The 15,073-nt window shown below is 42.6% G+C and overlaps 1 protein-coding gene across 1 annotated transcript in view; it reads left to right on the plus strand.

Annotated features, from left to right (window-relative positions):
- The window catches only part of RCL1 (RNA terminal phosphate cyclase-like 1), a 17,681-nt gene extending 3,699 nt beyond the window's left edge, over positions 1-13,982 (plus strand). The window contains exons 4-6 of the mRNA XM_010158891.1: positions 1,987-2,143; positions 8,481-8,584; positions 13,757-13,982. Coding sequence (XP_010157193.1) covers positions 1,987-2,143; positions 8,481-8,584; positions 13,757-13,907 — 412 coding nt within the window. The 3' untranslated portion in view covers positions 13,908-13,982. The remainder of the gene's footprint in view (positions 1-1,986; positions 2,144-8,480; positions 8,585-13,756) is intronic.
- The last annotated feature ends 1,091 nt before the right edge of the window (positions 13,983-15,073 follow it).

A 15,073-nucleotide genomic window follows, 5' to 3' on the forward strand; every position in this document is an offset into this window, starting at 1 on the left:
TAGCAAGGACTAGAAAATTGAGACATTAATTTACTGTACTTCCACAGATCCTTTGTTTGCCAGCAGAAGACAAGTGATGGATGTGATTCACATAGTTTCACCGATATCTGTCAGCTTTGTTGTCCTCTTGTCATTTTTTGTTGAGGTTGAAGAAGCTCTGGAAAACAAATTAGTCTTCTGTGTCTATGCTCAAATACAAGCATGCACATTTTCTTTCACTGTTTCTGCTTTATGACATATTACCATAAAGAAAACTTGATAGATTTGCAAGTTTACAAATCTAAAAATCTAAAAATGCATGGGAAGAGGAACCAAATTCCTCTCCACCTTGGTGGTGCATGTAGCTTTCTGATCCTGCTGTGCTGTCACATTCAGCTAAGTATGGTGCCATTATGATTGCAGTATACCTGACACTAATATAGTGCCACTCTGGCAAAGCTTTTTTTTTATTACCTGGTTCCCAGTGCAGGACCAGCAAGGGCTGGTTCAGCCCATCTGTGTCGAGCCCAAACCAAGTCCTGATTTCAGAATGTAAAACACTGAACTGTATCCCTTCCACAGTGCCAGAAGCTTCAGGGAATGTGTTATTTGAGCATCTTCTGCCACCTATAATGTTTCTGTAAACAGAAACTTCCTAGTTCTGTGTGGAGCATTTGCAGCAAAAAGTTTGTGTAGATGCTTCCTAATACTGTCTGCACAAACGTGAGGCGCTGGATGATTTCAGTTTTTATTTACGTCAGTTGCCACTGGACACTTAACCAAATCTGCCAGTGGGTATGGTTATTAAAGGATACTTGTCTAAAAAATAGCATCTTTGACACTGTTCTCGTCTTGCTGTCTAGATATCTCTTAGAGAGGAATGAAAGGCAAAGAGAAATATACTTCCTGTGTTGCTTAGCAAGTGCAGGCAGTTAAATATGGGTGGGAACCACTGATAACTTTGCTTTCCTTCCCTACTGAGATATATCTGGAGAAACTGTTGTTTTCTTGGTACTGGGGGAGTTTGTGTGTTTTGGGGTTTGATTTTGTGGTTTGTTGATGTTGGTGAGATTCTTTACAGTTTTGGGTCAGTGAGACTATTTTAATTAATAAGTTTGGGTGGTGGAGGCAGCAGGAGTCCAGAACTGCAGGAAGTTAAGTTAATCTTACTTTGAACGACGAGCTACTGGGGCTCTTCCAGTAGCTATAAATAAGAGGATCTTGTGACTTTCTTTTCCTTCCTTAGAACTGTTTGATTTCTCAGGAAGCTTTGCTCAGCCATCTGTGACTTTATCGAAGCAAAAACATTTCTTAACTGTCACAACAGAATTCTGTTGGATCCTAAGCTCTGAGGACAACAATTTATCTGAATCATATGTACAGAATTTTTACACTGTTGCAATGGTTTTGGTGGTACTGAACTGAAAGTGAAAAGTGGTTGGAAATACAAGTAATGTGGACAAGTAATGTTTTTTGTTTATTCTCCTGCTTGGTGCCATGGCTATGGTCTAATCTTGCTAAATATTGAAGCTTTCAGTGAAAGAGCTTGATCCTCAAAGAAAGTTAGTTTTGCTTTTGAATGTTGCAGAGAAGAAACTTCAGATATCTTTGAAATGTTCATCAAACAAATAAATGTGAATGACAGTACATTCTTTTTCTTTTAATATAGGGAGATATTTCTGAGGTTTGGATCTTCTTTTTTTCCCCGCTTTTTTCTTTTTTAAAGAGTTCGTGCCAAGAATAGCCAGTACAGTGGTTTTGGGGCAAGTGGTACTGGGTTTAACTTTTAAATACTGTTGTTAATATTTTCTCAACTGTGAATCAAATGTATAGAACAGGAAATTTGTCAGCAAGTCCAGATTCCCAGTATTGTCCTATGAAAGGAGCTGGTTGTGAGTTGAGGAAGAGGCTGGCTGGGAGTATTTTTTGGCTCATTACTTGATCTTTTTTTTTCTTTTTTTTTCTCTATTCCCCTTAAATCAAATGCACTTTTTCACTTTCTTTCAGATCACCAGGTTTTGGCATGTGCCTTACTGCAGAAACCATTAATGGCACTATTCTCAGTGCTGAGCTAGCCTCAAATCCTCAGGGCCAGGGAGCAGCTGTGCTTCCTGAGGAACTTGGACGGAATTGTGCTAAGCTGTTGCTTGAGGAGATCTACAGGGTAAGTGGCCAATATTTTTTGTGTGTATAGCTGTAGGGGAAGAAGGTAATGACATCTTCATAAAGGAAGAGGTGGTTTGAGGGCACCCTTAGATCCAAACAGAGAAATGATCTGATGCTGCCAGTGTCATCCTCATCCAGGTCAGGAGTGGTTTTGAATGGTTCCATTAACACTGTAATGACTTACCGGGCCATGTTACTTCCCATGTTCAGGAGATGCTACTATGAATCATAGTAGTAGCATATTTTTCTTGTGTTGCTTTCTGTCTGCAACAGCATTCAGTTACTTTCATGTAGGCTGTTACATTTTTAGTAAGAAGTTGGAGGTGTATTAGAGCTCTTAAACTAGTGGAATGGGGTGTTAGGAGTGGGAGCACATAATGAGGGAGAAAGTCGGGGGGGGTGTGTGTGAAGCAGCTAGCCTCAGTGGTGGCTGCTTCATGGTGAAGTCAGATGTGCTGAGATCTGTTGGTTGTATGAGGAATTGGCTGAATGGTTTGTTGGAAAGGAGCTAGGAGAGCATTTGCGTAGGCATCAAGTAAATCAGTCTTATGCAATGTAATTTTTCTATTTAATCAAAATGTTTTTGTTTATGGTGAGACTTTTAGTGGATGATCAGCTTTCAGTCTTACAAATGATCTGTCAATTAGCGCCATAGTGAGTTTCTGATTTAACAAAGAACCTACCTGCTTTTGTTGCGTATCTCCACCAGTGTTAAATAAGTAGCTGTTAGTATTGACAAAAGACATTTGGCCTTTAGGAGGCAGTCATCTACAAATTGTACTCAGTGTTGTAAAAATTTAGTTGTTTTGAACTGGAATAACCTGATGGGATTTTGCAAAGTATTAAAATGCCATTAGTGAGATTCTGTGTTAGGTAATGTAGTAAGTAATAAAAATATTCCTTACCCTCATAGGTCATATCCTTGTCTGTGGCAGATTATTCATCTGTCCTCATGTTATCTTTTCCTTTCGCTACCTCAAACCCTTCATCTGTCTGGATTACCAACTTGCCACTTGTTCCAGTCTCCGATTAATATTTTGCCTTTGTTTATTCAGTACATGCACTGTGTTGCTAGACGATTTTCCTTTCCTAGCCCAGGGTTCTTATTTCATAGAAACACCACAAACAAATACACTTCCTGGGTACAGTCCAGACACTTTGCATTTGAAAGTCCAGCGTGCATAGAGGATGCAGTCACAACTACCTGTTTCTGCAATTACATAGTGACAGGTAGCTATTTTTATTTGACGGGTGCATTGTAAAATCTTTCCACTTCCCCCCAACTCAGCTTCTCCCCGCCCCTCCCCCGAAAAAACATCAACCTAAAATTTTATACATTTGTTGCTTTGTGTAAACCACTTGGAAAACGTCTTCAGGTAGACAGATGACCAGAGACATCAAAAATCAATTTTCCACATACTTTTATCAACAGCAATAAGTATTTTTTCCTTTGAAAACCATCCAGTACTTGACAGATTAAAACTAGTGAGGGAATTTGTCCAGACACTATACTTTCTTCAGTGTCAGATGTCAGAACTTACAAAATTAAGAGGGTTGGAAAGGTCTGAACCAGGCAATTTGCTGCTTTAGTGTACTGCAGCCATTTGAATGTGATGGGTCAAATTCTGCAAAGCACCAGCATAGTAAGGATCTCAGGGAAAATAGAAAAAAAAATGGCATTTGAGGAGGAAGCAGGGGTCAGGCAAGCCTTTGAATGATGAAGTGGTAGGCCATGAGGTTTCAGTGTCTGTGAAGGTCAGATTCTGAGCCAATGACGTGGCCTGCTACGGTGCTGCTGGTGCTTCTGGAAGGCTCTTTTATGTGTCGGCTGCTTCACTCCAAGAGTGACTGACGAGTGCTAAGCAGGGTCCCGACTACTTGTGGTCCTCCACTGCAGCAGCTCACAGGGGAAGAGTTCTTGTTTGTTAGCGTTTTTCACTATTGTGCTGCTTACCATCTGGAGTGCTCAGTCCTTATATAGTATTTGCGAATTCCTTGCTCCCTCTGTCACAGGCAATATGGTGGGTTTTGTTCTGTAGTTTCCAGAATGCATACTTGAATCTATGCATGACACAAATGCTCACAGCCCATCCTTCCAAATTCCTGGCTAATGCTTTCTCGTTTCCCCCCTTACCTTAGATCAGTTTGATCTAGTATTGACTCCAGTGAGGATATAAACCCATGTTGCAAAGTGTGGAATGTTTGAGAAGTTTGAATATACTATTTTTTTAAAGTTTCTTTGCCTAGGTTAAGGTGTGTAGTGAAACTAAAAATTTGGGAAAGCTGCATGTGGGGCAAGAATAGGCTGTTCTGAACAGGCATTCGTTTAAGTCCCACTGTCTTTACATCAGCTACTCACTGAATATAAAAGGGCTCAAAGGAGAATTTTTCTCCCTGTGTTTAGGTCCTCTCTTTATGGGATTTTCTCCATTGGTGTCTTTTCCTAAAGGTATTGTGCTGCGGGAGGCAGGGAGGGTTGACCAGCAAAGGACATCCTGGGAGTACTGGAGATAATTCTTTGTAGAAGGGTTTTAGCTGTCGTGGTCATCCACAAATCTGCTGGAGTTCCTTACTGTTTAAAGGGGCCCAGGGACATCTCTTAAAGTGCTTGGTTAATGGTTGCTATTACGTGAACTTCACCACCTAGGAAACCTAAGGATTTGAGTCTTGCTATGTTAAGTGCTAAATGGACCCTTTCGCTAAGCCTTCACAAAGAAATGAAAGAGAGCATATAGTTCTTGGAATCAGTGGAGCTTTTTTAATGTACATTTATTGATGGAAAGATGTCAGAGTTAATTGACTACTGGTAAGTGGCATAGTACTAATTACAGTGGCCCTGAAAGAGGGGACATGGAGTGAGTGGCTAGCACTGTCTTTAAAAATCCATATGCAGTTCTTACCTAAGCTTAATTGTAGAAGGCCAATAAGGATTTTCCTCTTGTCTTTGGTAGGTGTTAGTTATGGGAGCTTTATGTAGCAGATGATTGGCAGAATGGAAAGGCCTGGAAGAACTGGAAAAGGATTGAATCTTTGTATTCCTTATGATCCTAAGTAATAGGAGAGGATGCAATACCTATTTAAGGCTGAGTTTTTTAACAAAGAAAGGTCAAATTGTTAGGGGAGCTTTGGACGGCAGGAGGGATAAGGCCATTTTGTCTTATTTAACTAGAGCTGAAAACAAGTGAACCATTTCATTGCAGGCTTAATTTTCAAGATGGCCTCACTTCAGCATGACAAGACTGCTCTATTCTTCTGAAAATAAATAAATTAAAATCCCCCACAAAAAAAAAGAGAGAAAAACCACAAAAAACCCCACAAAAAACCCAAAACCAAACACCACCAAATCTGCACTTCAGGTAATAAATTACTGAGGTATGCAATTATGTACTACACAGGTAAGGGAGGAAATTGCAGGTATGCCAAAATACAGCCAATAATGAAATCAAAGCTGGGGTCAAGCTCAGAACAATAATCCTCTTTTCAATACCCAGAGTTGTGATATTTGTCTGTGCATGTCAGCTGTGGTATTTGTATAACAGCATTTCAAAATTGACAGAATTTTAAGTGATCTGTGCCTAATTGTGACATCCAACTGGATCTGGCTCTGTTGTCAATGGAAACAATGATGGAGAAACTGCTGTAAACTGAATTAGTATGGACTAGAAGCTGCATCCTAGGTTGGTAACGAGTGCCAGCTGTTTTGGAACAAATGTCAGCACTTTGGCTCTGACTTCGCCCATCTTGTTTTTAATGGGAGGGTGGTTTTTTTTTATTCTAGACTCTTGAGTAAGTGGCAGGTGGATTGAGAGAAAAAAGTGAGAGGCATGTCCTTCATTTGGCACAAGTTACTGTTCTGTCCTCATTAGATTACAAACAAATCACTTAATTTCCCTATCTGCCAACTGCCTATGTGGGAATGGGCACAACAGCACATTGCTGATGCACAACAATAGTGGGGCCAGCTGATTCATTGCAGCAAGAGAGCATATGTAAGCAGCTAGGATGTGATGGATGCAACATGTTTTGCTATATTGTTTAGGACGTGGTTGTCTCCGTGATGACTGAAGCTTTTTTATAAATTTGGTCATAAAAATAAATGTTTTATAATGTTTTCAGCTTAAAAACCCCAAAACCCAACCTCCATAAACAAGCTCAGAAAAAGTTAAGTTTTCATCCAAGTGATAGAGCATTTTGAATTACTGAGCTACAGATACAGAAAGTCCTGTGCCAGGAATACTCCTTACCAGACTGTCATCTGCTTCTTGTACATGTTTCAGATTTGCACATATGGCTGGTGGTGCAAGCTGTGGCTCTAGATCGCACCAGCAAATCGTGCAAGTACCCGGTTGGCACAAGGCAAACCACAATTTTTCAGTCCCATAGAGGACATTAAGCTGAATGCGTGAACCCCACTTTGGTATGGCAGGATGACACAGTTAAAAGGTCAGGGGCTGCTGTAAGGGCATGTTGCTAGGAGGTAGGTCACAACAGTGAATGTTAAAAAGATGGTTCCTTCATTGTGGTGTATCATTAGTTGCTTGAAGTGCAGAGGTAAAAAACCGGACATGAGGCTTTTCATGCTGACACATGGTGTTGTTTAACCCAGCAGGCAGCTAAACACCACACAGCTGTTTGCCTGCTCCCACTCTCCAGCTCAGTGGGTGTGGGGAGGGAATTGGGCAGGAAGGGGAGAAGTAAATTCAAGGGTTGAGATAAAAATAGTTTAGTAAGACAGAAGAGGAAGGGATGATGATAATAATGATAAAGCAGTATATGAAATAAGTGGTTCATGTTGCAGTTGCTCACACCCGCCAACCGATGCCCAGCCAATTCCCAAGCAGCAGCCCCTGGACAGCTTTCTGTTAGTTTATTACTGAACATGACGTCATATGGTATGGAATATCCCTTTGGCCAGTTTGTGTCAGCTGTCCCAGCTGTGTCCCCTCCCAGCTTCTTGGGCACCCTCAGCCTACTGACTGGCAGAGCAGTGTAAGAAGCAGAAGAGTCCTTGACATAGTGTAAACACTGCTTAGCAACAACTAAAACATCAGTGTCTTACCAACATTATTCTCATCCTAAATCCAAAGCACAGCACTGTACCAGCTACTGGGAAGAAAATTAACTCGATCCCAGCCAAAACCAGGACACAAGGCCATCTTGAAAATTAAACCTTCAGGAACTCTCTTTAGAAAGGTCCTCTCTCTGCCCTCTCACTAAGTAAAAGTGCTGAGATTGTCACATCACTGTGTTTCCTTAATCTATGTAGTCCAAAATCTATTTTGCCTCTCCTTTGCCTTTTTGGATGGTGTTTTCTGTTAAAATGATGACAGGATTACTCCTTGACATCAAAGTTAACGGTCAGTTTACCTCATTAGAGAATTTGGTTTTAAAAGAATGCATTTTTAGTTTTGCTCTCTCCAGAGAGCCTGTTCAGAGGGTTTGACATTGGGACTGATCCAGTAGGAACACATATTTCATGTGGCTGTGGATCAGGATGAATATTAGGACAGTCCAAAATAATGTTATGCCAGGTATTTGTTTCGATTTTCAATGTGTTTGCTTAGTCATAGCTGGTAAATTCTCTCTACAGCAGTCTTTATTGAAAATATCCCTTTTAATTTACGTTCAAGCTTTGTGTACAAAGAAAGCCTTCCAATTGTAATTTACCTATGCATCATAGTTAACACCTTCCACGTACAAAACAATTCACTATGCATGCATGACTTACTGCAGTCAAATATATACAGGAGTAGGTGTAGTACTACATAATATTATGCATGCGTCTTCCACATAGCAACAAAAAAAAATCTTGTTTTAAATATGGGGAGGGGGGAATATTTTACATATGTAAAACCACGAAAGTTAGCACCAAGGGCTTAGCCGGCTATGTATGTGAAACAACTTGTAACTTGCTCTTTTGCATCTGCCAGTGCCAAACTATTTGTCTAGATGTAACTTTTTACAGTTACCACAAATTGCAGGACTTCATGGTATCTTCAAATGTACAGGAACTGTAATTAATACGTATTTTCAGTTTACTGCAAAGAAATTACTCAGTGCTTACGCTCTGTGGTGTTAAAAGAGAACGATTTGGGAGAGATGGGACTAGTCTTTAATGTGACCTTATTACTGGGTTTTGGTTTAGTTCTGTTCCTTTCCCAGCCTGTCATGTGAAATTAATTCGTCATTGTTACAAAACCTAGATTTTTATCTTTTTGGCCCTTGAAAACTGGGAGTGGTAATTCAGCCTTTTAAGTGTATCTTTCTCCTTCGTTACTTTCCTCCCAGTTTCTGATTTGTACAGAGATTAATTATTAAAATGTTTTGGCTTGCAGGGAGGCTGTGTAGATTCAACAAATCAGAGCCTTGCTCTGCTCCTCATGACCCTTGGACAACGGGATGTTTCCAAAGTCCTGTTAGGACCTCTGTCTCCATACACGTAAGTTGTTTTGTTCAGTTTAATTACCCAGTCTTGTTTAATTTGCTAGTTTTATTGCGCAGCTATATTTTTTTTTTTTAAACGTGAAGACTGCCTGAGGCTATGAGCAGAAGAACTTGTACCCGTCTTCAAATAAGACAGGTGGTGTAAGTTACCTAGTGTTTATTTCTGCATGTTAGACGATTCCCTTGCTTTATTACTCCTGGTTCTGAGGTAATTAGAATTGCATAGATGGGGTTTATTATTGGTTCTTGGTCTTGGATTGTACATGTACATCAGTTTGCTTTTTGTTGCCTGGCATACACTGTTGTCTTTTCCTAATGATCTCCCCGTGGCTGTGGCATTAATGGCATGTTTAAAAAGGCTAGCAAACACTAAAGCTGTGATTGTCCATAGGAAACAGCCTAAGAGTTCAGTTCATGGAGCTATGTGCAAGCCTAAAGCTTTAGCCCTGTCAGGCAGTGAACGGACTGCTGTCTAGTCCTTCAGTCTCAAGTGTTATTAAAACTTCATCTGTGGCTGGTAATGGTTCAGAGGATATTTAGTTATCTGAATTTCTTACGTTGCTTGTTGCAACACACAGGCTAGGGGAAGGGCATCCAGTATCAAAAATCTCATTTGCTCTATCAGACTGTCAAGTGATTGGCTAGATCAGTTACTCGTAGAGTCTGAGACAGTTTTCCTTTAATCAAATGGAGAGAGGGTTGTTTATATGACAATGGCATCAAATAATAAGACTGTGAACTGTCCTTTTTCGGTTATCATGGTACCGGTGCTGTATACGTGAAAGGTACAGTACTGTGATAACTGAAGAATGGTGGTGCCATCACATGAGAGCTAGAAATTGCATAACTGCTATTCTCAACCTCTGATATCTTGGAAACAACATTCATCAGGTTTTGAGGGGAAGACAGGGAAGCCTCCCATTGCAGGGTAAAGTAATCCCCTGCAAAACCACCAGTGTTTGACGTATACAGTTAAGCATGTGAAACGAACCCATCACTTGTCTTCATCCAGATTTGGTTTTGCCTTTTTTTTTTTTCCCCCCCCCCAATGCTATGAAAATCACAAAAGCACACTAGTTTATTTTGTAAGCTGGCTGATTTTAAATGGGTGGGTTGTCACTACTTCCAAGCCAGAAGTGTGCGGGAGGGATGAAAGTCAGGAGCAGACATCCTGAAGCAGCTTGTGTCACATGAGATCATAAAATCTGTAATTCTGTGAGAATTTGTGACTCATCAGTCCTGTGAGGATCTGTTCAGAGATCACGCAGCAATGTCTGCAGAACCCCATGCCCTCACGCAGGCAGCTCATAAAGGGATGGGAAATTTGGCTTCAGAGCAACTCATTGGATGCATGGGCTTTCGAAGTAATTTGCAGTACTGTCATATTCCACTTCATTGTCCCTCTTTCACTCTCTTGGGGCTGTGACATGTCTTTATTTAACACTTTCACCATGCAGAATCTAAAACTATTTATAAGCTGTGTTACATCAGATTGGCTTCCCTGTCTAGTACAGTATAGCATGAATGTGACAGTTCAGTTGACAGATGAAAGCACCATGTGGGGATGTGGTGCTTTGGAATACATCCATCAGAATAGGGAAACGTCTCCCAGATTTGTTTATTTCCACAGGAGACAACCTTTGCCCCTGCTAAACGGCATGGCGGGGCAGGATGCAAGACCATAAGCAGGGCTGTCCTGAGTAGTACTTGGGCACACCAGTCCCCAAAAAACCACTTGGCCTACAGCCGTCTGGATTACCTCCTTTTGTCTTATGCTCCAAATTTCAGGGAAGTAGGTGTCTGTCAAGCTGAGCTTAAAATCAAATTTAGGGTGCTGTGTTGCCACCGCATAGAATCATGGAGTGGTTTGGGTTGGAAGGGACCTTAAAGACCATCTAGTTCCACCCCCCCTGCCATGGGCAGGGACACCTTCCACTAGACCAGGTTGCTCCAAGCCTCATCCAGCCTGGCCTTGAACACTTCCAGGGATGGGGCATCCACAGCTTTTCTGGGCAACCTGTTCCAGTGCCTCACTATCCTCTCTGTGAAGAATTTCTTCCTTATACCTAATCTAAATCTACCCTCTTGCAGTTTAAACCCGTTACCCTTTGTCCTGTCACTACAGGCCCTTGTACAAAGTCCCCCCCAGCTTTCTTGTAGGCCCCTTCAGGTACTGGAAGGCTGCAGTAAGGTCTTCCCAGAGCTTTCTCTTCTTCAGGCTGAACAAGCCCAGTTCTCTCAGTCTTTCCCCATAGGAGAAGTGCTCCAGCCCTCTGATCACCTTTGTGGCCTCCTATGGACTTGCCTTCAACTGGCCCACGTCCTCGTTACACAGAGGGTTGTGGAGCTGGATGCAGTAGTCAGAGAGACAGTCTTGCAGGAAAGGCTAATCTGCCTTTGGGATAATAGGCATGAGCCAGGGGTACATGGGGAGCAACATGTAAAGCTTGAATGCCCCGACCCTTGGTTTTGATAGGGTTTAGACTCTCCAAGTGGAGGGGATGGGGCTGGGCGGGGGTCCTCTGCCTGTTGTTCCTGATCCCTGCCCATGGTCAGGGCTGTCAGTCCTCACCACCTGTCCACCTCCACCCACTGCCCACCCAGTGGGGACTGGGCCTCCCCGCAGCGTGGTGCTTCAGCACCTGCTGGTCAGGCCTGGCTCCCTTGGTTTCACTCTGGCAGGACGGAGGGAAGCGATGCTGGGGCTGACAATGCTGCCAGGCAGTGTGTCCTGTGCTGTTCCCAAGGCAGTTGATCCAAGGGGGAGTTGCTAGTGAACGGGTCTCCTCGCACTGCTCTGTGGGTTGGTGGCTGCCCTGGCAATGAGCTAAAATGTGTGAGGTGCTTGTGTACCTTTTGGTGTCACTTAGCAGGTTTTTGGGAGAAGATAGCACTTAGATCAACAGACTTTTAACTTTTTTTGTAGTAGAATTGTTTTTTATTGAAAGTGGTTGGCCCTGAGGAAACCCCCCCCATGTGTCTCATGTATCTGTCCCTGGGCCTAAGGAAAAGTGTGAAGCTCTGCTTTCTGCTGCACTTCGGTCACATGCCCTTGCTTTTTTCCCCCATTTTTTTTTTTTCTCCTGTTTCCAGGGATCTTACCACTTAGGCTGCTACTGCTGCAGGACAGAGCTGGTCTCTTGCTGCCCCCAAATTCTCCCCCAACATTCCCAGACAGCCTCCCCTTGGCTCCCACCCCCGTGAGCCTTTCCCGTGAGCCCAGGGGCTGTGACAAGGGCCCCTTGTTCTTTCTCACTGCCTTTATTTAAAAGGGAGAAGAGGTGGAGAAGCATGGTAATCCAGATACGTGCAGAGTATGGAGCAAAGACTGAACTGATTCCGACAATGTGTTGCAGAGTTTGCTGATCAGCTTTTAGGTTTTCCCCTTCAGCCTCCAACTCCATGCTGCCCCTGCCATTTCTATAGTTTATTCTGTGCCCTCCTTGCAGTTCAGCTCACTGCTCCTGCTGTTTTGGGCTTGGCTGCTTTCTTGTTACACTGCCAGAGATCTGGGAAAGGAGCTTGTTGCCTGTCAGCTTTACTGAAGAATTGTGCCAGCATGTGCCTGTTTGTCTGTTACAGCAGCAACTTGCAGTTGGGGAGCCATGAAAGAAAAGGCACTTTTTCAGTTCTCTCATTCAACTGCTAATCCATCTGAGAGCTGAGAGAGCTGATGTCTGTGCTGAGGCCAGTTGCCAGCCCAGAAGGTATAGTAGGAAGGTGTAGATAGCATGGGGAGCCACGTGCTCCCATTCACCCTGCAGTCATTCAGCTGACTGCCCCAGGGGTAGCTCTCAGATCCTGCGAAGCACAGACCAGTGTAGGTAATAGCAGCCTTTCTTTGGCTCCTACTGTTTCCCTCCTCTCCCCATGCACATGCCCAAGTGCAGGAGCAGCAGCATGCCCAGCTGAAGTGGGTAAGGCAGTTCTTGTTCTTGCAGCTCTTGTGCTTATTCAGAATTTCTGTGAATAGGAGCTGCCAGGCGGCTTTCAGAGGCCTCACGATGTTGCAGTGGGGCAGTCCTGTCCTTGGTCTCCTGCATCCCATTTTGTGGGTACTTTCTCTTGATTTGTTGTAATGATGTGTGATTAGCTTGCGATTATGCTCTCAGCCTGCAGAGCAGGGGCTTTTTCCAGATTGCCAGCCAAACAAATGTGTGGACTGGATGTGCACATTCTCTTTCTTTAAAAGTTAAACTTAACCCACGAAGGGCACGTACCAGTTCATGCAGGTTAAACCTTAGTTCAAGACTTCAGACTTGCATGTGGCTATGACTGGAAGAGACCAGACTTCTGTCAGGAGCAATTACCAGTTTTATAATTGTAGCCTCTTGGTGTAATTGCTTGTTCCTTGTTTCGGGGAAGCCAGTAGGAATGTTTTCTTGGCTGGTTTGGGGTTTGTTCTTTCTTTTTTTTGGGGGGTGGGGTGTTTGGTTTTTTGTTTGGTTTTTTTTTTTACTTTTCAGTAGTTTTTTCCTGTCACCCTCCTCACAGTGACTCCTGTTACTGGATAGTCATAGTATGGGTTTAGGAGCACTGTGTCTCTTTGTGCCTCTCATTCTAAAATGATAAAAGGAAAATTACTTTTTTTTCTGAAAATAAGGAGAGAAAACAGCAATAGTTTTCAGTCTGACTGTGATTCTAACAAAACATTTAGCTAGGAAGTGGACAAATCAGTAATACAAATCAAACACGTGCTTTAGGATCTGCTGGTGGTGTTCTTAAAGTATGTACTTAAAGCCAACCTCTTGGCTATCCCTGTTTATCTTTTATTTCTGCTTTAAAGATTGGGGGGGAGGAGTACCACAGGTTGGTATGGGGTTCATATGGCCCTGATGGAGAGTCAGCATCATGAGTAAGTGACCTTGCCTGGCTACCTCTCTTCTTTCTCCTTCCTTTCTTCTTCCCTCACCATTTTGTCTTGCTGTTACCAGGCATTTTTTCTCTCTCTGCTCATGCAGAAAGTGCATTTCTTTCAGTAGGGGTCACTAGCCACTTCTGCAAACACAAGTGAGTACAGTGTTTGAAGCCTGTAGGCTTGTTTCTCTGTACTAAGAAGTCTTTTCATGTTCTTTTCAGTGTTGTCATTGCTGGAATCAGTGTTAGTACATAGTATTAATGGGGTTTCTGTTTTGTTTCTTAAACTCTGTTGTTTTCTCTCCCTCAGAATTGAATTTCTGCAACACCTGAGAAGCTTCTTCCACATCATGTTTAAAATCGAAACAAAGACCCCTGAGGAAGAGCACATGGGCGGGGAGAAGGTCTTAATGACATGTGTTGGCATTGGATTTTCCAACCTTAGCAAAACTATAAGATAAGAAACATCTGCAGATTTCATAAAATGTTGTGACAGAAAACGCTGCAAAGATCTGATGAAAGCTACCCTTCCCTGTGCTTATTCTGAGGTAGGGAAACCAGTGAGGATTCCAGTGCGGAGGTACCCAAGGTTGTTACATATGAACAATAAAGCTGACTTCAGGCTTTTTAAACCTGTGCTGTTTATAAATGCAATGCCAGTATTGTGTGCTGCATGGAATGGCCGGCTGGAGTCTGGGCTGGCTTGGGACTCTCTGCACTGTGTTCCACTGCATGAGACACAAGTGCCTCTGATGGCCCTGTGCCCTCAAGACTTAGTGCAGTGGATGCTCCAGTTCTGTGTATCTTCACCCTTAGCTTTTTCTGAAAGGTTTAGCTAGAGAGGGAAAATAAGATTGACCAAAATGAGCTTTGCAGTGCAAAACAAATGATCACAACAGAAACACTTGAGATAATTGCAGAGACAATATTGGCATGGTAATAAAGGTGTGACAATTTTTGTTTATACTTTGCATGTGTGTAGAATTTATCAAATGTTTCACTCCTGCTTAGGTTGACTAAGTTACAGTTTGACAGGAAGAAATAAATACCTGGTTTTAAATTTTTCATAATGTTAGCATACTGCAGAAGAGATCACCGTCCATACTGACTTGTTTCAGCCTCCTCTGCAAAGATGGGCATGGGAGGAGAAACCTCCTTGACAGTTTTTGACTTACTACATATGTTCTTCTTAGGGTTGCTCACCATGCCACACGCTCCAGTACACCATTAGTTGTGAAAGGTAGCAAAAAAACTTGTAGGCTTTGAGGGAGAAAGATCTATGCAGCTGTGCTGCCGCATTTTGCACAGCTGTTCCCTTTTGAAGGAGTGGATAACCGTGTATGGGCACTGATTGGATTGACAGGTGCAAAAAGTTTCTACCAGGATAAAAATATTTACCCAGGAAAGGCTTTTGGTAGATTCCTGGCAAACCTACTGAGGTTAATGCTGAACTCCTGACACAAGGAAGGAAATTTATGCTTGACTTCTGACTACACCCAATGTATCTGGAGTAAAATAAAACCATGTCAAAAGCTGGGATACCTAGAAGGCAAATACTAGTGACTGTCTTACAGTGGTCTTACAAACTATCTGATGTCACTGTAAAGTGGGTTTTACCTCTGTAATA

This window comes from Eurypyga helias, unplaced genomic scaffold (genome assembly GCF_000690775.1).
Source record: "Eurypyga helias isolate BGI_N326 unplaced genomic scaffold, ASM69077v1 scaffold1950, whole genome shotgun sequence".
NCBI lineage: Eukaryota > Metazoa > Chordata > Aves > Eurypygiformes > Eurypygidae > Eurypyga > Eurypyga helias.